The sequence below is a fragment of the Manis pentadactyla genome, chromosome 3 (assembly GCF_030020395.1).
Source record: "Manis pentadactyla isolate mManPen7 chromosome 3, mManPen7.hap1, whole genome shotgun sequence".
Taxonomy (NCBI): domain Eukaryota; kingdom Metazoa; phylum Chordata; class Mammalia; order Pholidota; family Manidae; genus Manis; species Manis pentadactyla.
Genome location: NC_080021.1, coordinates 33,302,675 through 33,328,314, shown reverse-complemented (window position 1 = coordinate 33,328,314; position 25,640 = coordinate 33,302,675). Strand labels below are relative to the sequence as shown.

Sequence of the window (25,640 nt, the reverse complement as noted above, 5' to 3'; positions counted from 1 at the left end):
CTTACAACTGCAAGTCTGTACCCTTCTACCAACTCTCCTTATTTCCTACACTCCTCAACCCCTGGCAACCACTCTCAACTTGATTTCTAGGAGTTTGACTCTCCCCGACCCCAAGATTTAACATGTAAGTAATACCATGCAGTATTGTCTCTGTCTGGTTTATTTCACTTAGCATAATGCTCTCCAGATTCATCCATGTTGTTGCAAATGGCAAAGTCTCAGTAGCTTAACAGAGAAGTTTGCTTTTTGATCTGGTGCAGATATGCAGGTGGGAAACTTCCACAGGGTCATTTGGGGATGTAAGCTCTGTTCCCCTCCTGGTCCTGTCATTCCCCAGGGGCTCTGAGAAGAGAACTGGATCCTCTGTACCAAACTGGCCAACTCAAGAAGAATGAGACTCTCCCATAGGAGCCTTATTGGGGACAGATCTGGAAGGAGTGAATACTTTACTTCCTCACACTTTCCACACCAAAACTCAGGCCCATGGCCACACCTAACCCACCCCAATGGCGACTGGAAAACAGTCTAGCTACATGCCCAAGAGGCAAAAGAAATGGGTTTTGATGAATACACAGCATTCTCTGCCACAGGAACAAAGAGAAAATTATAATGTGTTTCAGAAATAAACAGTTGATTTAATAAATCAGGGCTGGGACTAGGGGAGGTGGGCACGTTCCATGGTGCAAAATGCAAAGAGTGACTCACTCTCAGGCTTGGCAAGTACACTCCTGAGATTTGTGCCGTACCCTCCCAACACACACACACACACACACACACACACGTGTGTGTGTGTGTGTGTGTGTGTGTGTGCCATGCCTCACCCTGTTCTGGCCCTGCTAGACAGTTTAACTGCAGAAAATGGAGAGGGAGAGAAATGTGCTGTTTTAGATAGAGTTTTCAAGAAAGGAGCTTTTCCATGAAAAGGATGGAGAAAGAACACTCTAGCCAGAGTGCACAGCAAATGCAAAGGTGCTGAAACAAGATCATTAGTGTTTTTCTCTTTGAGAAATAGAAAGAAGCCAACAGTGCTAAATAACAGGAGAGAAATAGCAGTGACCAGATCACACAGAACCTTCCAGGCTGAGAAAGGAACTTGGGGTTTATTTCAAGTATAATGGAAATCCACTGCATTTAAATGATGGAATCAAATGCTCTGACTTGTTTTATAAGCAATTGCTCTGGTTATCCTGAAGAACATGGCTCAAGGAAGATCAGGTGGAAGGCTACTGATGTGGTTCAGGAGGGAGATGATGATAAGCTGGTCTACAAAACAGCAATAGCCTTAAAGAGAAGAGGGGTTCAAAACATATTGGAGAGGAGGTCTATAAATCATAGGTATTGCTGAGAAATCAAGGAATAAAGGCTTAAGCAACTAGGTGGATATTAATGTTATATAGAGCCAGGGGTGGGGTGGGGCAATATTTTGGCTATTTAAATAGTGAGATTCTTGGAAATAAAGAAGATGCTACTTTCTATTCTCAACAGGAATAATCCAATAAGATGTTTTAAAGGCTAAAGGCAAGATGTACACCATATCCCACCTACAGAAAAAGAATCAGCGCAATATTCCAGAGAACAATTGCAATATAATCAAAAGCCTCATCTTTCCACCTTGGTAGTCAAGAGCATGGTTGAATCAAAATGCCTCACCTGAAATATTCTAGCTCTACCATTTACTAATTGTGATCTTGCACAGATTATTCACCTCCCTGTGCTCAGAATTTTCCTCTGCAAAATGGAGAGAAAAACAGAGCCTAACCTCACAAGGGCATTTGAGGATTAAATAAGATAAACTTAGCATTAAGAACTATAGTTGGCACATAGTAAGTGTTCAATGTAATGATTACAGTATATTAAGTATTATATTTCGTTTTGTGAATGATCCTAAGGAAAAAAGATGTGAGAAAAGAAGTACAAGGATGTATTCATAGCAGCATTAATACTGAAAACTTTTAATATTGAAATGTTCAACTGCCCAACAAGGAAATGGATTCTACAATTTCATAGTGAATAACTTACGATGTAGACATTATAAATAATGGCATTAAAAGAGTTACTTTGTACAAATGATGTACTCTTTTAAAATCTATTTATGTGAAAGGGAAGGAAACATCTAGAAGGATAAAAACCAAAATGTTGGCATGGTTATCACTGAGTAGAGAAATTATGGTAGTTTTTCTTTGTTATTTTGTTCTCTATTTTCCAGATTCCCAACACTGAATTAATGTTTAATTTATATCCATAGAAAACTCTTCAGTTAGTGGCTTTTTAAAGTCATTTATATAAACATAGAGAACAGTCCTTACCACTTACTTCCAAAACACCTAAATGTCTCAACATGATGGGGGTTAATTACCAAAATAACTTTAAAAAACAAATTTAAAAAATGGGGTATGAAGTCCACAAACTACTTCCCTAATTAGTGGATAGCGCTTTTGTTTTCTTACTTAAAAACATACAGTTGAAGGTGGGGAGTGGGGAGTCATTCTCAAGAACCTTTCATTTGTAAAAGAAGCTCGACACATTCCCAGTTCTGTTTCCCTGGCTTGCCATATAACCAATTTCTTCAGCTCACAATACTTTGTGCTCTTTTAAAAATACCAGGAAGTCAGTTTACCCATAAGAAAAGCACACATTACCAGCAAAAGGTTTTTCATGAACTGCATATGAAATGTGTTTATAATCACCATTTCTAGCATGCTCTTTAATCCTCCGTTTAGACACTTGCATGAAACTTCACTAAATAAAATTATTCAGTGTACATATTACAAGCATCTTTCAATGGGTAATACAAAAACTATACCAATGGTAACTTGATAGTAGCAAAGAACTAGGTTTTTAAAGGAAAGATTTCTGTAATTAGAGCCAGCTGTGGCTAAGTAGGGGGGGATGTTAATTTTTTTTTTTTTTTTTACAACTTTACTGCCACTTGCCCACTGAAGACATGTAATCTGTAGATTTTCTCTTCATTTACCTGCAAGTTAAAGACTGCACAGCTGAAAATGAGCTGTGGATGGGCTTGGAAAGTACATTTATGTGGCGAGCTGTCGTTCAGGTCAAGCTCTCGGGGAACTTTAATCCTCCTCAGGTGACGGTACTTGTTCTCCTCAACATCCAGTTGATCTCCTCAAATATTTTCCTTCCTCCCCTCTCTAAGCCTTCCAGAGAGTGTTTAAGTAGCACAAAGTACTGTTTTTTTTACCCAATGAGCCTCAGATTACAGCAGGCTGGAGCTACTGTCTGTTCACTCAGTAGCTTCTCTGAAAGCCGTGAACGGGAAACATTATCAGAAGTCAAACAGAACTCAGGTTCCCAGGTTTGCATTTCCTTCCTGTTAGCAGAAACCCAAAAGATTTTTTGGTGTCATTCTACGACTAATGTCACAATAAACAGAAACCACTGAAAGACTTCACTTCTGCCATCTGACAGGCAATGGCTTGACATAAATCAAGCATTTTATTCACTTGCAGTGAGGTCGACTCACCGGCCAGCCAAACACGCAGCAACTCCATACTGTGAAAATTGGCAATTAAAGGGGAAGAATTAAACATGTCACCTGCTTTTCCTATACAAGCTGTTTCATTAACAAAATATCTGTGGTTGAAAAGGAGTGGTTCTTTTTTAATAGAATTTCAGCTAATAAGTTTGGAAGGAATAACATTAGAAAAAAACTATTTTGCAGCCTCTAAGGAAACTGATGATTCAGACAAACATCAATGGAAGAAACCATTAGATGAAAAGTTAGTAGGAACCTTGAAATGGAGCTAGCAGGCTGTGACCACATGAACCCACTGATTAATTTTGGCATCACTAAATGGCACAATAGATGTTGCATGATTCCTGATCTGATAGAGTATGAGGCCCCCAGCACCACCTGTAAAGCCAAGAGTGGAACCTGAATCTAATCAGACCTTCAAGGAGAGCTTTTAATTTACAGAAATATGAAAGAGGAAGGAGGAAGTCAAATGACCCTCACAAGGTAGGAAAATGGAAAAATCCAGAATGTCAGACATTCTGAAGAAAACTGACCTGATTTTTTTCAGTAAGTCAATTGCAAGGGAAAATGGGTGGGAAGTACACAGCTCTAGAATCAAAAGAATTTGAGGGCTGCAGCAGCCAAGTGCAGTGAGTGGGTGATATGTGAATGCTGATTCATACATACCAGCTGTATAAATACAATTTTGAGGCAACTCATGAAGTTTGATTATGTACTCATTAAGAGGTGTTACCAAGGAATAAACAATATTGTTAGGTATGTTGATAACACTGTGGCTTAGTAAGAAATTGTCATTTGTAGGAAATGCATTCAGAAATATATAAGGTAAAATGACATAATATCTCAGATTTGCCTTATAACATATAGCAATAAAAAGTAAAAAGATAAAGAGCAAATGACACAGGTGTGGCAAATCTCAGTATTTGTTCAATTTGGGTGATGGGTATACAGAGAGTCATTATGCTACCCACTCTGCTTTTGGATATGAAAGATTTCACATTGAAAATGTGAAAACATTAGAAGAATGTTCTTACTAGCCCTATATATACAGCACCTTGGTGATGCCAATATTACATGATACTTACAATCACAAGGAACTAAATAAATTTAGACACCCCTCACAGAGGCACTGCACAGTATTGAGATAGCAGTAATGTTGCATCCAGAGTGGTAACAGCTCTTGGAGTTCAGTCAACTTCAGTAGGAAACCGGTTAAGGAGAATTTTCAGCTGAATAAAGGGAAACCAATTGGATTCATGGATTTATTTGAAAAAGTAGTAAACACACTCCGGTGATTCTCTGGACTCATGCAGTTTCACCGAAGTTCAGGAGCAGGAAAGAATTTGAGATCTGCTAGTCCAACCCTATACATTTATAAACCATGCCTAAAGCATCCCCTCCCAGGACCACTGTGTGCACAAGTCCAGCGATACCAGGAACGTCATGCTTTATGTGCAGGACATGGTCTGTGTGACTATGGGCAGTGGTCCTACCCCTACAACCATTCTACTTCTACTGCCATTATTACTATATTTTGTCTACTTCTAATTATTATGTTATAATTAGTAGTAATACTTATTCCACAGGGTTTTTGTGAAAATGAGGACTTAAAGAACCTACAGGTTGGAACTTGTTATGGGCTGAACCGTGCCCCCAAAAAGAGATGTTGCAATACGAATCCCCAGTACCTGTGAAAGTGAGCTTATTTGGAATTAATGTCTCTGCAACAGTAATCAAGTTAACATAAAGCCATTAGAGGAGGCCTTACACCAACATAACTGGTATTCTTACCACACGGAATAGACCAATACAGAGGAGGACAGCCTTGTGAATATGGAAACAGAGATTGGAGTTGGAGTGTCACAAGTGAAGGAACACTTGGGGCCACCAGAAGCTGGAAGAGGCAAGGAAAGATCCTCTCCTCAGTCTCAGAGGGAGCATGGGCCTGCTGACACCATAATTTAAGACTTCTACCCTCCAGAATTATGAGAAAATTAATTTCTGTTCTTTGCAGCCACCCAGCCTGTGATGCTGTGTTACAGCAGCCCTAGGAAATCAATACAGTATTATAATGTGCGTGTTACCAATGCCCTTCTAGAAGTGACGTCTAGGAGAGAACACTGGTATGAGCTGGGCCCCTCATCTGCCTCATTCTTGAATCTAGGTAGACCTAGGGAAGTATTTCTCTTAATGCAGACAACTTCTTCTCACAACTATATCACATGATAAATTCAGGATGAGTCAAAAGCAATGTCTCCGGCACCCCGTTCTTCCATGGTTGGTTCTTTGATCTTAAGAGCTAAATGCTACCTTTTTCCTGTGAAGATTTCCTTCATAAATGCATCCTGTCATCCCCAGCCATCAAGATCTTTCTGTAACCAGTCAATTAAACATTTTAAATGTAGTGCTCAACCTCATATGACTCAAAAGTGTGGTTGGCATACCATCTGTCTTCAACTGAATCACTAAGAAAATATAACTCCAAACAAGGTTGAAAAGAGGGTCTTTTACTATATATACCGAGATTTCCCTCAAAGTGGACATCAAACCATTACTCACTATTCTGTCTAGTATAACTCAAATATGTAACATAAGATGATATATCTGCATGTCCCTACCTTTCCCAAAAGAATTTTTAAGCCTATTATGCTTTTATAAGGGCAAGGTACTATTATTAATAAATTTTTATCAAATACATCTTTATCTTTCAGTCTAGTAACTCCATTAAAGAAAGTGAGGCATTTGTATGGCATAATCCATGCTGGTTATAGTTGTATTGAAATCTGACTTTCTTATAATGAAATATTCTAGAAATCGACATTATGGTTGGGTAAAAATTTAGAAATGCGTGTTCTTAAGGAATTCAGATTAAACTTCAATGTCCACAGTATTATTTGCTGCTGAAGTTTAGAATGATAATGCAAAGGCATATGATGCAGAATCTAAAGAAGTAATTTTGTTTAGTGTCCTCTATTTAGGAAGGCAAGAGACTTATAATTTTGAGTCCAAATAGGTGTCAACAAGAACTTCTGTTTAAGCTTGTTAGATGCCAGATGCATTACAGATGTGCTCATCATGGCTTTTACAGTGTGAATGGTCCTTAGAGGTTCCTCCACATAATATACTTATTGTCTTTACAACACTCTGAAGAGACACCTTCTGCTGTTGGAAAAAGATCATTTCCAATGATTCATGGCATCAAGAAAGGGTCCCTTTCATTAGTGGGTACTTCCTTAAATATAAACTGTAATCTTTCCTCCCTATGAGCTTCCTTCATTTTGACTTAATTTCAAAAGGTAGAATAAATCACATTCCTTTTCCCCATGACAGGCAAGTCTTAGAAAGGAGTTATTTTGTTTTGATCTTTTTTCCTTCCTATTGATTCAGGTGCTTCCATTTCTTCAAACCTTTGTCTCAGAATTCAACAAAAGATGACTACTTGAAGCTCACCAGAGCCTTTAGACAGTTATTATTCAGTTCAGTCATTTTCAAATCAAAATTATATTGAAATTACCCATAGCAGTTGCAAAGGATTAATTATTTTTCTGCATAAGAGATCAATTAAATCACAACCAAATTTGTAATTTTGGACAAATTTCAAGGGACAATTTCCAAGCCTTAGATCAATTTTCAGGATAATATTACTTAAAGGAGAGACAAAGAAATCTTTCATAACTGACAGGATTCCATCAAGAATCATAGCAGCCACTGAATGACTTACTGACCACCAGGAGTTGGGCAGATGGCTTTCCTAACTCCACCACAAACTAACCTCAACCCACTAATCATGCTTCTGGGAACCACCACTGTCCACTATCACACAGCATTTGGTTTTCCCAGTTGCTTAGTCTCCTGACCCTGACACAGTCTCTCCACTACACTAAGCTGATGAAAAGAGTGACCATGGAGTATTTTTCACCAGCAAAGGAATGCAATGGGTAGGACAGCTCTGATTTCCTCCAAAGGGTCAGATACATGTCTAAATCCTTGGATACACAGAAAATTTTAAGCTGGTTTGCTTATTCCCTTCCCTTAACCTACAGCTGTTTTCTGCCACTTCCTCCCATTGACTTAGAAGAGCCCAGAGCTAACATTTAAGCATCTCTCAAAATTCCCTTATAAGCCTGATCCTTACACACACACACATCCAAAGAAAAGTGAACCTAAAAAACATTACCAAGAAGCAAGTGTCAACAATAGCATTAATTTAGCAAAGTATTCTTCCACCTAAAAGAGCTACCCAGAGGACATGACAAGTCAACGACCAGGAGTACTTTACTTCATATTTAGGGATGATAATGTGGAAGTCCTAGGTGCAATATTTCAATTAGTTGGGCTTTCAAGGGTTTCTCATTCAGTGCACAGTCTTCAAAGACCAATTCTGGCAGTGCAAGAGCTATAACAAATATCACAGTTACTCCAAAAGGCCATTTGGGGGAAAGGGGACACGATGGGCATAGGGAACATTACTTGGTCATAGGAATACTAACCCCACTATGATTCCACTAAACTGAAACCTGGTATTGAATAAAAGTGGTGTGATACACTAAAAATGCAGGTTAGTGATGATTCAGTATAAATCCCTCAATGTTAAAAGCCAGCCTTTAACTACAAGAAAGTGGCATTAGACAGTGTGTAAAGTGAAAACAAAAATGAGGTGCCAGAGAATTTTTAAATCCTGTCTCTGACTTTGTTACCTGAGCAGGAAAGAGAACTTAAAAAAAAAAAAATTTTTGGATTTTCAAAATAATCAATTTTCACTGTTCTGAAAGGGCTAAAATGTGAGAGATTCATTGAAAGAAATGGGTCTTTCCACAAAGATTAAAGAACTGACCAACAGTTAACCGGCAAGTGTTAATCTGGAGTTGTTTGGGCAACTCCAAATTTTGCCAGTTGCTCACATTTTTAGGCAAGCACTTCATGGAAAACATTCTTTAAAAAAAAAAAAAAAAAAACTAATGTTTTCCAAAGTGACTGTAGGTGCTGGAAGCCGCTTCCAGGTTAAGGCACTCCCTAGCTTTACTACCCATCTCACAGATACCGTAACCGTGAGGTTTGTGAAGTTTGCCTCTTGGTGGAGAGGTCTTGTCAGAAGGGGAGCACGGACCCAAACCCGAAATACTCGATAAGACTGAAAGCTCTCTTTCTGGGTTCCTTTTCTCCCTCTCTGGGGTGGGGGGGGCGAGGGGGCGCCAAGGTGACCCCAGCTTCAACTGTGCAGGTAGCAGAGCAGGTCTGCCATGTGAACTAACGGGGCAAAGGCAAAGCGAGCCCAGATCCTATGGAACGTCCGAGAGCAAAGCACGAGAAAAAGAACGCAAAGTGCGCCCTCTATCGTTCCATGAGTTTTAATTTGCTGAGTGGCTGCTGGGCAAGTTGTATCCAGCCATCGGTGAGAGACGAAGGCCATCGTGGTAGAAAATTCTAAAATGGGCTGACCCAGAAAATTCTAAAATCTAACAGAAGCCCACTCGGCCAGGATGGATGAGTGCTCAGCCCAGTTCTGACCAGTCTGAACAGATAGCGTGAGACATGCCAGTTACATCAATGCCATCACCCCATATCATCAGCCGGGAAATTGCAATACTATTTCTAAAAACTATATTACTGTTTGGTTAATGAGATAAAAATTAGACCCTATGAGAAGAGAATTTAACAAAACACTATATTCTGTGTATTTTGTACTTTTATAAAACTTTCAAGGGAATGGAGAGAACTTAATAACTATTATTTAATTTAACAACTATTGTCTTTGAGAAAGGGGTTATTAGTCAACTATTTACTGAAATAAATCTTGAGCTAGTGTTTCCAGTGTGTCCTCATATTGTGAGGTATACACCTGGCAAATGGATGAAAACTCACACATGGAAAATAAACTTTAAGAAAACAAATGTTGATATCAGTTTGAAGCATGCTAATTAAGAAGCTCTACCTTTTATTTCTTTAATCAGTGCTCCTTAACCTGTTGAGGGAAAGAGATGAATCATGGCCTTTTTGAGACTTCAGTGAAAGCTCTAGATCCTGTCTTCACTCCCTAAAAAGAAAAAGGTTTTGCTTTTAATTTCAGGAAACTCACAAAAGCCCTGGGCCCATCTTGGATCCCAAGAAACCCAGCTGAAAAGAAATGTGCTGAACAAGCTAAACTAGTTTATAAGTACTTCTAATATCTCTTAAGCAGACGATGAAAATTGAAAGGTTTTAAATTGTAAAGGTTTTCCCAAATTGACTAGATAAGAGGGAAAGCTACTTATGATTACTTTCTCTACATTTTAAGAGTGAAAATGAAATATTGAATATCTTTTCTCTAACCTTGATTGGTTATCCTGATTATGATGGCAACATATGTGTATACATAAGATACATATACACACTACACATATTTTGATACATATATGCACAAGCGTGTGCACACACACTTGCTCTGGTTACTGGAGTACCAGAAATAGAAGAAGTTCCTATAATTCATGATAAAAAAGACAAATCAAAAAATTTAGCAATACTGAGGGTATAGCTCAGGGGTAGAGCCTTTGACTGCAAAAAATTGAGCAATATAAATATGCACATTTTTACTGGTTCCCCTTTTGGTCCTCCTGTACCTCAGTTACTGAGCCCCTCAGCCGTCAGTTACCTAATAACAGTTACCCTGTTAGCATAATTATGAGTTGTAGGAAATACTGAACCTCAATAAGTCTGTGGTCCAAAGAACTTTAGAATGGGTTCAAAGATGATTATTTTTTAAATGAATATTTATGTTAAAAGTGTACTGTGGACAGGAAAACCAGTGAATTCAGGAGGCTGGATTCTAGTTTGAGTTGTCTTCTACTTAATGGTTAGTTTTCAAAAATCACACATTTCAGTAAGCTGTTCACCTTCCTTATAAGTCAAACTGGTCTCACCTCCCTCAAAGAGTAGTGAAATGACCTCACTCTCCTGGAAGGCACTAAACCAAAACACCATGTCATCTATTTGCACCTACTGAAGAACTTATTCTAAAACACAAGTGTGCATGCATGCATGCACACACACACAGACACCCTAGATTTTTCATACTCTGCATAGCAATATTATACTGAAATCAAACATAACAACACATTGAACATTTTTCTGCACTAATTTGTTATTAATATGACTGCATTTTAAGAAGATTAGTACCATTTCCCCTAAATGATTATTCATATGCATGAAGTGTTTTGGAATGAAAAATCCCTTATTGATCCTTTCTCTAGAGGAAGTGTTTTTAAAATATAGGTTACCTACCCCTAAGAGTTTCCCTTCGTTGTCCCAAACTCACCCACCATTTGTGATACTTTATCATTCAAATAATCAATAGGCATACAGTTATACAAACAGACACTAGTGTGCTCTGTGAAATTCTGAAGATTATCAGAAGAAATCTCAGAAGGAGCAGTGGGCTGGGGGTGCTTTTATACCTCAGTGTTTTTTGTTTGTCCTTAAACTGTAAAGAAGAATAAGGAGATTATGCCTATTATCATCCAAAACTTGTGCAAAAACTTCTCATTAAGTCATCAAAATTATTTTAAGGACAACAAAGTTTCATGGCCAGTGACTTTTTGTTCAGCCATGATTTGTGGAGGAAGCACTCTATTACACCTGTTTTGGAGATTATTAAGATAAATTCTGCCCTAGAGGAGCTTAAAATATAGGAGCAATGAGACATGGGGTAACATAAGCAAAATAAAGGGAAAGTAAAAGTTCTTGAAGAGTAGCACAAAAAGCTAAAAACAAAAACAAAACCAATGAGGGGGTAATTGATTTTGGCTACCAAAAAAAGGTGAAAAATTCCAGGAAGGCTTTGTTGAGGCAGTGACATTTTATCTGGGCACCACAACATGCTCAACAACATGAAAACAGATGGCATGCATGGGTATGAAGTAATCTGGGGTAGCTTAAGTGGATGGAGTTTTCAGGGTGGTGGAAGGTTGGAAACAGGTTACAGTCAGATGGTGGGGAACTCCTGAATGCAGCAGGAAGAAGGTTGGCATTCATTCTGCCATCAATTGGGGTTTATTAACAGAAGCAACGTGATTGGATCTGTGGCTGAGAAAAGTTCAGTATGGCAGCATTGTAAAGAATGAAGTGAAGGAAAAGTTGATGCTGGAGAATGAGGCAGTGAGGGTATGAGGTAGGAAATACCTTTGGGAATGGAAAGAATGGAGTGGATAGAAACAACGTTTCTGAGGCAGATTCAACAAGACTGGATGAACCAATAAAAAAGACAATAGAAAAGTCAAAGATCACAGTGAGGCTTCTAGCCTGGACACACAGGAACCCCATGGATAGATATAAGGAACACAGGTAGAGGAACAGGCGCTACTGTGTTTGGGAGACATCACAGAAGAGGAAATGAGGTGTCAAGTGTGAGTGTGCATAGACTGGGCTATCTACCTGTACATAAGTGTGCATGGAATACCCATCCATATGGCAACAGTGGAGAAATCAGAGGGTAATATAATCTGAAGCTAAAAAAACAAACAACAACAAAAAACAATGTTGGGTATAGAGGTGAAGGGCTTTATGTGGAAATACCAGCTGAAGAAACAGGGATGGGTAAAATCCCTCAAGGGGGAGAATAAAGGTAAAGAAGTATTAGTCAATACCTACGCTGAATGAGGGGACGAAAGAAGAGAAATGGGCTGAGTGTGGGAGGCAGAACAGGAGGGCAGTGTCATGAACTGAACTGAAGGAAGAGACTTTCTCTGGGAAGTGGTTGCTCCAGAGGAACGAGTAACAGAGCTCCGCAGCAGCGCTGGTGGTGGGCAAGGAGCAGGGCGTGGAGTATGAAGAACTGCAAAGATAAATCCAGCGGTGGAGGTGGAAGCCAGATTGCAACAGACTGAAGAGTGGATGAAAAGGGATTATTAAGAGAAGGGAGAGGTAGACACAGGAAAAAAAAATAAAGGAAGAAATTGAAAATTCTTAATTAGGGTGATAGCAGCATGCTTGCAAAAAGGGTGACTGATGCACAAAGGTCCTAGGGGAGAGAATAGGTGGAGGGTGGGCCATGGAAAGAACAAAAACACTATCCTTGCTCATTCTTCCTCTTCCTCCTCTTCACCCTCTTTCTCCTTCCCCTGCCCCCATCCTTTCATCCTGAAAAGGACAACTGAGAATATGAGTCTTTTTTTAGTTATGAAGACCTAATCCTCTATAGTTGTACTATCCTCACCCCCTCTCCAAATACACCCACACCCCTAAACATAAACAAACATATGTACACACACACCTTCCCTGTCGTGTGTAGAATTACATATCTCATATAAGTACTTTTGCATTTATTAGCACCTTGTTATAAAAAATTATAAATATACATATGCAACACTACCTAGTGGCCAATTCTTGGTTGTTGCAGATAATGGGAAAAAATAGTGAACATCTTGACATTAAAAAAAAAAGGAAATTTATTATTTTCTTCCCAAAGCTTACCACCTCCTTTTAGCAGAGTGCTTATCAAATGTTATATCAAGTGATTTATGGCATCTACTTCCTGTCTTGGAAGGGGAAAGAATACTTGTTTCCAGAAAAAAATATATATATATTTAAAAGGCAGTCAGTTGTAAAGAAAGTAGCAAAAAGTAGCCTGGATAATCCATAAACTGGCCAGTTGGTCTCTGAATAAGCCAAGAAGTAGTTTTGCATTAAGGAATAAAAAGTATCGTTTCCAACTTGTGTTTTCTGCAAATATTGGATTCTACCCAAGCTGGATTTATAAGCAGATAAAGAAAGTTGGAATTAAATGGAGGTCCTGGGGGAATGTCACCCATTCGGAATCATTTCCAAGTTTCACTAGCATAAGATATGGGTTGAGGCACAACTTTCTAAACTTTGTGCACTTGTAGAGCACCAGGCAGAAAAAAAGAAAAGAAAAGAGTAATATTATATTGGAAGAAAAAGCAACTCATTAACAAAAGAGTAAAAGAAAAAAACACTTACAATGCAATATTAAACATCACATGAGCTTTTCTGAAATACTCTGGAATTTTAAAAAGCGAGCATACAAAATGAATTTTGAAGATTTTTTGTTTAAGTACAGGTTAATATATTCCATGTACCTTTTTATATTTTTGAAGAAGTATCAGGAGAAATAGCTATTCTTAAAAATACTTGTAAAACCAAATATCTCCAAATCTCCTCATAAATTTTTAAAATACAAATTAATTTAGTCCTTTAAGGTTTCAGAGAAAATGTTTATGTTTTTTTTACCAACTTCAGTTGCCAGAAACATACCACACTATTTGTGATGAGCACCTAAATTTCATGGAAGAAGCCAAATCCAATCTCAGGAAAATGAAATGCAATGAAAGGAGAAGCTGAGACGTCAGTACCGAAAGGGCTGCAACAGGAAACACTTGTCACACCACGCCCCCTGCCAGCAGACCCCCAGAAACACCAGTTATATGTCTGGGATCCGTGCTGCTTTTAAAGAGTTTTATCAAGAAGTTTTCCTAAATCCCTAATTAAAATGTGACTGTGCATACAAACAGAGTGAAGGAAATATAAAATTAAGTCACCACATACCAAGCTCAAGTAATCCCGGAAAACCATAATAAAGTTATGATTTGTCTACCCACCTTTCAGTGAATTTAGCCTGAAATGTGGCTTGCAACCATTCCAAAAAAAAAGAATCAAATAACCCAGTATACCATACAAATAAATCATAAGAGTTTCCAAGAAAGATAGAGGCAGTAGTGCCAACAGTTGCTAATAATGACCATGCTTTTGGGGCTGGTGAGGGCAATGAATTATGACTACCACCTTGTAGACAAAAGGTGAATTGTCAATCAGCTTTTCAAAATGTTGGCATATGCCTCTCCTCTACAAGTTATTCATTCTCAGTATTGTATTTATCCCTAACTAATAAAAAATTACTGCTGCCAGGCCCTGTAGTGATTATCAAATATATTTTGGTTTATGATTTTGTTTCCTAAATAAGGGAAAGAAAGAGGAGTAGATGTTGTTGTTTACAATGGTGTCCCCCTTAAAAAGTTTTGTCCCAAAGTAGGAAAGGTCAACATTCTATTCTCTCAATCCTCCAACTCTATTTGAACTAAAACATACAGTTAAATGATATATTTGCTCTCTATTCCAGACTGGGTGCAATTGATTTTAACTGACTAAATTATCTGATCTCTGCCAAGAATTTTATTTCATTAAGAAAATGATATTATAGAGCATCTGAGACCATAGAGCAGACTAAACATAATGCCAAAGGAGTTCTAAGAATGCTCCACAGTGAAGGTTTGATTATTTGCAGATGGAATATGAAGGAAAAAGAGAGAGAATCAGATCCCAGGCATTAGCCTAACCAATCCTGCCATGGCTGCCTACATCATAGCACAAAGCCAAGAAAATAACTGATCTTCTAAGCCACACCACCTTCTTTTCTTTAAGACACTAATCACTTTTATTCCTAGAAAGTAATATTTAACTGCCACTATCCGAGACAAAGGGGAAAGGGGAAATGTTGCACAACAATCGGCTCTAGGATGTCAACTGTCACTGCTGACATGGCTTGGCTTGTAGTCAAGAATTCGCCAAGGAACTAATTTAAATCAATCGCTGGGAGCGCCAATTGTTTGGTATGCGCAACAATTGGTGTAGGATCAATCAGGGGACATGGGATCAATTAAAACCAGCTTAAGTTTGTAAAGGGAAACAATTCACACAACCTGAGTTAGATCTCTATTCATTGCAGTACTCTCACAATGCAATCCTTAAGCTTCCTTGCAGAGCAGAAAAGCTTACTATCACCCTACACTGTCTAGCCAGTCCTTTAAGTAGTTCCACTTTTAATTAAAAGCACAGTATACCCTTTGTTGGCACAGATAGTGTGGTCAATTTTAAGGACCATAGTTATTTTAGCCAGAAACTTGGGATTTGAGAAGGGACATATGTCAAGAAGGGCAAAAATTACTCTGGGATAGAATTTTTCTTTACCACCTTACCAATTTACATGTACTTGGAAATACTCAAATTTTATGAAATTGAAAAGTTGTTTTGGCAAAAGTTATGATTGCACACTGTAGAACTGGGTTTCTAAATGTCAGCACTTGGGGATGTATAAGGTAAATGCTACGAGATTTTGTTAAAGCTGCTGTGAAATAAACAGGTTTTGCCTCAGATACCTAAGAAGGCATAGGCAGGACTGTGGAGATGGCACCGCTGAAAACAGCATGCAGTATGGCTTCTGGCCGCAGGAGTGCTGTAATGTCATTCTCCACCAAATAGCAGCTCCACAGCAAGTGCTACTAAGACAATATGCTTGATTCTTCCTCACTCAGCCACACCAGGCAGTGTGGATAAGACATCACTGCATTAGCAGGTCATATAATAAACAAAAACTTGGCAAAGGGTTTTAGATATTTCTATATTTCGCAAACTTTAAGCACTCAAGTTTTTCAGCCTGCAATTTTTGCTTACAAGATGGGGAAAAGCCTCTCCAATCACTTTTGACCACAGAATAATGAAAAATTGCCAGCTCTCCCCAATAATATCTCAGAAAATGCCCTAGTGGAGAAAGGAGTCAGCTGGGAGGGAAGGTGAAGGAGGAGAAGGAAAGGGGCTTTTCCAAGACTAATATCAAGATCAAACTGTCACAGCCTCTTCTCCCAATTATTTTTGTGCAGAATACAATTCTGAAAATAAGCACTTTCCAAATACCAGAAATAAGATAAAAGGGGGAAATAAAGGTAACTTAGAAAGGTATACTAATAAAGTTTCCTCCTTACACTTAGTGTCAATTGGATAGCGGGGGCTACAAAGACACCAGTTATCTTGCGCTCTGCCTTCCCTCTGGCCAGCCAACCTCCCGATCCGCGGCTAGGGGAAAACAGTTTAACAAGTTCCTCAAAAGCTTTGAACAATTAAGGTGTGAAAATCTCTCTCCAAAATCTGGGTGTAGGACTAGATTCCATAAAACGAGATATAAACAAATCAAATCACAAATCGAGTGAGACGTTTATATCCCGGAAAAAAAAAAGATCTGTTAACCTCAAGATAAATTCTAACCTCGAAGAATTTCTAGACGAAGACAGCTGTAAGAAGCTGTGTACCTTCCTGTGCAGGTAAGTCAGTGTGGGGGGTGTGTGTGTGTGTGTTGGGGGTTATGTTTAAATACCCCAGAAGATTTAATTGCGTTGAGCCGCCCTTCCCCTAAAACGCACTTGGATTAGCTGCAGGAAGGACGCAGAGGTGCGCACTAAATCCTAGCTCTCTGGAACCTCTCTGAAGGCTTCCACCCTTCAGAGTGGAAAAACGTGATGGAGAGGAAGGGAGCGGTTAACAAGCCACAAATGAATTTCATTGAGAACAGAAACCTCTTTCTGAAACAGCTGCTTTTGAGGGAAGTAAATGGAGAGGACAAAGTCGGGCCTTTTCCTCAAAACTTCACATCAAACAGCAGGCGAGCGCTCCCCCAGAAAACCTGTGCACGAGTAGCTGCTCGAGGCAGAAAGTTCAGTCAATCATCCCATCTAGTCCTAGGTTCCGGAAAGAGACCAATGTTGCCTTTCCCTGGACCTGCTGATCCTCCACCTCGATGCGGTCCTTCTGTCTCCCTCTCTGCTCGCTCTCACGCGCGCGCACACTCGCGTGTCCAAGGGATCTGGGGTCAGGATTGGGGGCGCACGTGGGTGGGAAGACAGAAACAGAAGAGCTGCAGGGGAGACGGGTAAGAGGATGGAAAAGAGAGAACGGCGATGAGACACAAGAAAATGGATGTCAAACAAGAAGTGAGACAGAAAAAGAGAATCACTGAGCAGTAAAAGGGCGGCCGCGAACGTGGGCATGGCTCGCACCACTTAGCCCTGAGCGCCCGCCGACGCCCGCTTCTCTGCACGTCTCACTCCGGCTGAGGACAGGAAACATCCTGCAGAGCTCCGAGACCCGCAAGTGGGGAGCGGTGGCGCGCAAAAGGCGGGTGGAAGGCATCCTCCGGCGCATCTGCGTCCCGGGAGCCCGGGTGTGAGGGTGGGTCCCGCGACCCGACCCCCGACCCGTCGCACCTCCGGCAGAGTCGGACCTACCTCGCTTACTGCGTCTCCATCGGTTTCCTTGGCAGTGGCTGTAATCCATACAGTTCAGGATGATGAGGGCAAAGGAGAAGAGGCGAAACTGCATCTGGGCGGTCGGGCGGGGGAGAGGCGCCTCTCAAAGTCGGGGAACTGGAGGGCTCATCCGAGGAGCCGGCGCCGAGCGCGCTGCTGCGGAAGACGCGGAGGGAGAGCCGCCGCGGGCCGGGGGCCGCTCTGGTCAGTTCGGCGCGATCGGCATCTCTCCGCCTTGAACCTGAGGGGCCGGGAGGAGAAACAGCGTGGGTGGAGAGCGCGCCGGGATGGCAGCTGCCTCTTCGCGAGTCCCAATTTAAGAGGGGAGGGAGGGGGAGGCAAACCCACTGCCTGGCACGAGCCGCGGAGCAGCTTAGCCCGAGCGCACAGCTGCTGGCGGTGTGGAGGGGAAGGTGATTTACAGTCAGTAAATGAGCAACCTCTGCCGAGCCGTAGGCTCCGACCTGGGGGAAAGGGCGTTGTGCGGAGGCTCCAGGGAAAAGAAAACGGTCTAACGGCACCAAAGGCGCAGGGTTAAAGGAGCGCTCTTCGGCCCTTCGGCCCCCCGGTGGGGTACCCGAGCGCCGTGGCCTCTGTGACCGGTCGCGGGTCGCCTACCGGGAGCACTTACACGTCGTGGGCGGTGCGGCGTGCCTAGGCGCGGCGCTCCATCCCGGGCTCGGGAAGCCAGCCGCCCCTCTAGCACGTGGGCTGGGGAAAAGTTTGCCGACACCCGCCGGGAGCTCCTGGCACTCCGGGATTCCGGCTGCCGCCGCGGGTTCTGGGTACGCGAGGGTCCTCGGGGCTGGCGGAGCGCCCCAGGAGCGCGGCGGGGCGGGCGCGTCCGCAGCCTCCGGGATGCTGCGTCCCCGCCCGTGAGTGCGATCCTCCCTCGAGGGGCACGCCCGCTCTCGCTCTCTAGGTCCCTATCTAACTGTGCAGTTTCCCCGGGGATCGCCACGGCCACTTCACAGCTAGGATTTCTCGGTTTCCAAGCTGCGGGAGACGGAACACTCCCGCAAGGCCGGAGGGAGGTGGCGAGCGCACTTTCCGATGGAGACGCAGTAGGGCTGAGGCTCGGGATGCTTCTATAAGTAGGTGGTGCTGTGGTCCAAAGCTTCTAATCACTGCTGCCTCGGAGTTCCTGGGTCCTAACGCCAGAAACTCTCGGGTTTCCCTGAGGTCCTAAAGAGCCCTAACAGCCTGCAGCCAGCCAGACCCCAGGCGAATCCCGTCGGGCTTTCCTGGAGTAGGTGGCTAAACTGAAGAACAGCTCGGGTGGGGACACCCCCTGGCCTTGCCGGACCCGCAGCCCCGCTGCCTTCACCCCAAAGGCGTCCTCTCGGACGCTCTGGGGTCGGTTCCACCCTCAGCGCCAACCTTCCAGCAGGAGGATCTGACTGATGGCTCGCTTCTCCAAGCCTCCCTCCCCAAGCTCCCGGCCCTGACTGCTGCTTCTGAAAAGCGGACTTTAAACTTGAGCCACATCCCAAAACATGCCACACCTCTGCTCCTTCTTAATTTACGTCTTGGCATTGTTTTATAGGAACATCTGTCAGCGCGGATGAAATTCAAAGGCGCCCTCAGTTTAGGGAGTGAAAAGTGTACTTCCAACAGCTTTTGTTTATCTTCAGAGGCGTTATTTCTTGACCTTTTCTTCTCCAGGAATCTCTCTTTGTCTGCAGTACTCAAGAAACTGAGGCCTCATTTCTTGAAAGAAATGCTCATTTTTCACCGAAGTGTTTCTCATTTATAACCCTGCCCCTCCCCTCCTCCCCAGTCAAAGTCCCCTGAATTAAACTTAGGTTCCTTGGGTTTGGGGAATATTGTGTTTAACAAAGTGTTACATTAAATATACTTGGAGCTACCTGATTTCATTATGGTGAAATCTTCTGTCCTGCACTCATTACTGTAGGAATAAATGTATTTACTCCTTAGGCAAAAGAATTTATACTGCTAACCATAGCAGTGAGAATGCTTGTAGATATAACCACAAGCTCGGCATTATTATATCAGCATTTTGTATCATTTAAACTTCCTTTTTCTATGCCTTCTGTTTCAGGAGATGTTCAAAATTTGGAAACTTGAGACAATCATGTAAAATAATTATATTAGAACAGTCACGTATTCCATCATTGCCAATCCACAACTCTTTTTTACAGACATCACTATTGCATAGCAATATTTATCTGCTTAGCATTTCTGTGTAATTCCTTTTATGCAGACCTGAGAACACCCAAGTAAATCTGAGGTGAGGTCACTGGTTCCATTTCCTATATAACAAAATTCAGCCCATGAGATCAGCCTACAGGGCACAAATAGAGTTGACAAAACACACTGTAGAAACAATGAATCTGTTTCTCAGCTTTCAGCTTTTGGAGTCTTTGATTTTTATCACAGAATTTGGAAGTGATTGGAAATATTTCAGTTTAGGGAGTGGTCCAGCATTTGGCATGGTGACTTGATATACCAGTGAATTCCCTCTGTCATCACAAATGCCCCTGACACATGCACACGCCAAACTGATTGCCCTTCTAAAGGAGTTAAATCCATGGGAGAATTGTCTTCTCTAAATAAGCTCTCTGACTTCCTGTACAGCTTTGAGACCCATTTAGGATCAGTGGTTATGATTGTCTTTAAAAGTATTTAAAGGCAAACACAAGCAATGACCAAGTGGATCTAGTTCTACCATTAACCACCTGGGGCACTTCGGGCGATTCTCTGGATCTCAGTTTCCTTGGTGTTATTTTTGGGAAATTAAACCAAGATGTCTTTCACCTCTACCATGTTCTGGTTTACAATCATTTCATTTTCTATTTGTAGCAAAAAGTTTGCTCCAGGGTCTAACCGGTGTAAGGACAAACTCATCATTGATGGATTTTCAATGTACAAAGATGAGAGCCACTGTTAAATTAAATTTATAGAACACTTTCAACCTTTTGTCTTCAAAAATTACTCTCCATACTTTCAACCATTTTGGTTGCTCAGTTAGCTTTTTTTTTTAAACCAGAGATACTTTTCAATTTAGTGAACTCCTAGACCCATTTCATAGAAAAGAATTTTAACAGCACCACTTCTGTTGAAAATAGATTAATCCTCTTAATAAGACAAGCATGGGCTCTGGGAAAAAGATGATTCCTAGTTCTTTTCCTCTTGTGCTCCCTCCTGGTCTGTCTCTGCTTTGGAAAAGATACCACTGGACCTCAAAAATCTGTCACACTTAGTTCTTGGGGCACTTAGAGTCTCACAGTTAATCTCTGCGGGGCTAGTTTGTTGATAATGCAGATTTACTTCTTCTTCTTTTCTTTGTTTTCCCCACTCACTGAATATTTTTCCTGACTTCAAGAACCCAGGAATGTTCTTGCTACTAAAAAAATAACAACCCTAGCAGATCCTAAACTATCATTAACTTTAAGCCCATATTTCTGCCTCCTTTCATTTCTAAACTCTGATTGTGTTGATGAGACTCAGAGCTCACAGTTTCTGCATCTTGGAGACTCGGACTTTTTCTTCAAACTGAGTTTAGATGATGGCTTCGTGAAACTAGCTTTATAAATGGATGTGTGCCTGGTGTGTGTGTTAACAGAGAAGCATACTGATGAGATTGACTTCATACCACTCACTGATGTTAGAGAAGGTTAACTGAGGGCAGGGGTAGGGGATGTTATATATGGGAGGAAACTTGTGTACTTTATTTTACTCTTTTGACTTGAAATTCATTTGTACAGCTGAAATTCAATCCTTATTAAAGGGCATATAAGGAAGAGGCCTTCACCCAGACAGTTCTCCATCTCAGAGATAACCAATTATTCATGTATAACCTTCCAGTTTTTTATTATACTTTCAGAGATACGCTGTGCTTATCAAGAAAATGTGTGTGTGTGTGTGTGTGTGTGTGTGTGTGTTCATTCTCTTCCCTGTCTTTTATGCAACTGGTAGAATTCTGTCTTCACTAATTTGTACCTTGATTTTTTTTTCATGCATCTTCAGTTCATTTAGTGTCAATTCATTAAGAATTAAGAACTTGCCTGTTTTTTTTAATATAACCCCTATCATTTCATTGTATAGTTGTTTTAAGCCATCTCCCTACTGATAGACATTTAGATTATCTTAATTCTTTTTCTGTTATAAGAAAGGCTTCAATTAACCCTTTCTTGGGTCATTTACCTTTGCATTACAAATTTCTAAAATTAGAAAAGTTGGATGAAACAGTTGGATATACATGTGTGTGTGTGCCGTCTTAAAATTGCCCATACAGAGGTTCTATCAAATTGCAATGTATGAAAGTACCCCTTTCCCTATATAGCAGCCAATATGTTCGATCTTTGATACTCCAAGGCAAAACTCAGTATCTTGGTAGTTTAAATTTTTATTTATTTGCTTTTAAATGAAACTATGTCTTCAATATGCTCAAGCTATTTACATTCCCTTTTCCATGAACTCTCCAAAGATATTGTTTACACTTTTTCTATATCCTTGGTCATTTACTTTTTTACTCTGTAGAAAATATATATACTACTTTTTGTGATTTGAGTTGCAAATATTTTCCCAAGTTTAAATTTGTCTCTTAACATTGCTTTTGACATATATTATAACTAGGCTAAAAATTTTTAAGTTTTCATGTAGTTAAATTTGTCAGTCTTATCTTGTATAGCTTCTGTGTTTGCATCATACTTATAAAAGCTCTTCCCCATGCTATTTTTTTTAATTTTTCATTTGGGAGTATTCTAATACTTTTATTCAATATAAAAAACCATAGATCTTAGTGATTTTATGACTGTATTTTATGGCTATGTAATGTGGCTACATTATAATAGATTTAAATTTTTCTGAGTCTTTCCTAAGTAGTTATGTTCACATATTTGGTTGACTTTGCCTCTGACTCTCATTTTCATTACCTAATTGATTTAGAGTTCTCTTATCTTTCATGTTATCAGATATTCATATTCTCTGATCTAAAGTTTCCTACTATCTTCTTACTCGTTAAAATTTGTCTATGTTGTACTTCATTCTTCTAGTCTAGAATTTATCTATTAATTGCTTTGGAACAAATTATGTTATTTTTTGCCATTGTTCAGTATTGAAAGTGTAATGCTTTCCTGTTAAATATAAGCTGAATGTCCATTTTGCTAGTTGCATGCAATAGCCTATGTTCATTTATTATATTTTGTATGAAATAGTTAATATGAAAGATCTTCAACAAGGTCACTGACCAGTCCTTAGCCCAGCTAATTTATTGTTTTTAAAACCCACACCATAATCATTTACTTAACATCTGAAAAATGTGTAAACATTTGACTCTTCCAAATGTTAATACTGCCACTGGAGAACTCTTTTTGCAGACTGACCATGATCAGGCCTATTCCTCCTTTGGCTCTCCGCCCCCACAGGTGAGGTCCAGGAGGCTCTCTTCAAAGGAAGTCCAACTCAAACCAGCTGATAAGAGAAAACTCAAGATTTGACCTGAAGTTTTAAAATCATTTGCTTTATTTAATCTTGTGTGCTCTGCACTCTTTTGATCTAAGTCATGTGTGTCATTTCCATTCTTTTTCGTGTGAATTTGGTTGCTGAAAGGAAGTGTTACTACACCTGGTTAATAATGAGAGACATATAAAGATTTTCAGCTATTTTAAGAATTAGACTCAGTTTTCATTACTGTGAAGAGAACGTCTCTTTTCACTATTTGTAGACATTCAACTATCTGTGAAAGAATAAAATAAATAAACAATAAACAATAAAATAAAACAGGTAATTCTTAAGAGCAGAAAATATCCTCCCACGATTTTTTTTCAGTACTAATATCCAAGCTAGGTATGCTTTTCCTAAGCAATGGTGTGTCCTTGACGTATAGTTATAATGAATTGTGTTACTGTTCAAGAGGGAATTTGTGGTTCACCATCAGCAAGTGCACAAGACAGCAGGGACTTTATGTACTAGTCTCATTCCCTGCTCCATTTTATGTTTCTACTCTCATTTGTATTTTACTTTTCAGTGTTTTATGCATCTTTATAAGCCACTTACATTTTAGAATGATATAGAAAATTTAATAAGTAATACATACATGATACACATAAATATATATATACAAAAATATGTGCACAGGTCAGAGAACCAACCTGAGAGTTCTGGTTGCCGAGTTGTCTACTCTAACTATTCATTCCTGGTCTGAGGAAATAACCACGGTGTGGATTTGAGGATCCACTAGCCTGCTAGGAAATGGGCCCAAGCCAAAATTCCACTAATTATCCAGTCTTCACGAGCCCCTTCTCTTGATGTTTTGGATGCCAAGAAATTAATAGGATTCCCCAAAAGTGATTATTTCTCCTTTCCAAAAATACAGTCATTTGAGTAAATAGCTCCAGGTCCTAACTGGGAAAGACTAGAGAAAAAGTTACAGTGAGAGTCCTACCTGACCTCTTCATTCACGTTGCTCTGGAGCTGTAAACTATCTCAAGCCTGGGATTGATTAAGGGGCTGTGACTCTCTATTGTGGTGACTCAAGTTATACTTTTGTAAGCCAGACCTAAAGTTCTGCTGTATACAAATCAAGTAAGACTTTAGTAGGCTGCCCATCTATTTCAGTCCTAGGAAAAAGTTATAAATACCAGCTATAATCATATGACTAGCTGCAGAAACACAGACTATATTAATGAATATTTCTTCCTTGATTTGATATGTATCAGTATTTTGTCATCTCCTATTCTACTACTAACATGTGTAAACTGCAGTTAATCTTGTATCTCAGTATTGAAACAACAGAATATGAAATGGTGAGTATGACTTGGCTAAAAAATAACTATCACTCTAAGATGAATAAAGAGACATGTAAGACTTTGTGCATCCTCCTTTGGTAAAAAGGACAATGTTTTTGTGTGGATAGGGGTGCCATGTTCAGTGAAGCATAGATTTACTTTTGCCTTTATATATTTGGAAATTTAATGTAGTTAAAAGAGGTGTATATTATGATTAGCACACATAACGTTGGGGGGAGGCATGGAACAATGGGGAAGGCAGTATAGCACAGAGAAGACAAGTAGTGACTCTATAGCATCTTACTATCCTGATGGACAGTGACTGTAATGGGATATGTGGTGGGGACTTGATAATGGGAATCTAGTAACCACAATGCTGCTCATGTGATTGTATATTAATCATACCAAAAAAAAAAAAAAAGAGGTGTGTATTGGATGCCAGATTGTCAAGAGATGGACTGTTGTAGTTTTTACTGTCCCCTAAATTAAGCTGGGAGCTGTATTTCTCAAATTCCCTGCCATATAATGATTTTGAGTTAGAGCTGGCTGAAAGAGGAATTTCTATGAGATTGGGGGACAGAAGTAAAACAGTAGCTAAGACTTTCTGAAGGCCTTATCACAATAAGATACAGTGATGGACAGAAACCAAGGTACACAGGTACCAGCTTGAAACTCTATCTGTTCTACATCCAGCTCTTCTTTCTGACGACTGACCCTACTGACCAGAGACCCCAGGCCTGACTAGACAACTAGCTGTGGTGGCAGTAGATTTCCAGAGACCTTTCCACAAACCCCATAGCACTGGTGGTTGGGCACGCTCGGCTTGTCCGACACATTCTCAACTCCTCCAATCCTCCAGCTCCCCTTCCAGACCTTCCCTCCCTCGGCGCCTCTCATAGCCATGTTCTATCTACTTCCTATAGTAACTCCAACACCCAGGCCCCCTCTTCTGCCTGAACCATAGCTGATATAAGTATTATCTATTGATTTTCCACTATAAAAAAAACCAGAACTTACTCCCTTTCACTGGTGCTTCTTCCCTACACAACCATAGTCCCATCTTTCAAATGTGGTCAGATCAATATTCAATAGTTATATTATTATGACTAATGTTACTCAGAGATGAGCCATGTAGTAACTGTAACTACTCTTACTTTCCTGTGCAATAGTGATAGTTTCTCTGGAATTATCATTACCTTGTTTTCTCTTCTGCAGGGTTTTCTGTGACTTACCAGAAATTCCACACAAACATTCTTCTGGCATTCTTAGTCACCTCTTAATATACTGATTTACACCAAGTAGGCCACAGTTTCATCTTCTTAATGTTCC

At 40.3% G+C, this 25,640-nt stretch overlaps 1 protein-coding gene across 2 annotated transcripts in view; it reads right to left on the bottom strand.

Annotated features, from left to right (window-relative positions):
* RSPO2 (R-spondin 2) overlaps nt 1–19,072 on the bottom strand; it is a 141,864-nt gene extending 122,792 nt beyond the window's left edge. Inside the window, exons 1-2 of one of the 2 annotated variants that reach the window (XM_036876464.2) lie at nt 18,191–19,072; nt 17,539–17,800 (exon numbers count right to left, since the gene is read on the bottom strand). In XM_036876464.2, coding sequence (XP_036732359.2) covers nt 17,539–17,632 — 94 coding nt within the window. In that variant the 5' untranslated portion in view covers nt 17,633–17,800; nt 18,191–19,072. Of the gene's footprint in view, nt 1–9,428; nt 9,528–17,538; nt 17,801–18,190 lie in introns of those variants that run through there. The other variant, XM_036876465.2, reaches the window with a different exon arrangement.
* Between the last annotated feature and the right edge of the window lie 6,568 nt (nt 19,073–25,640).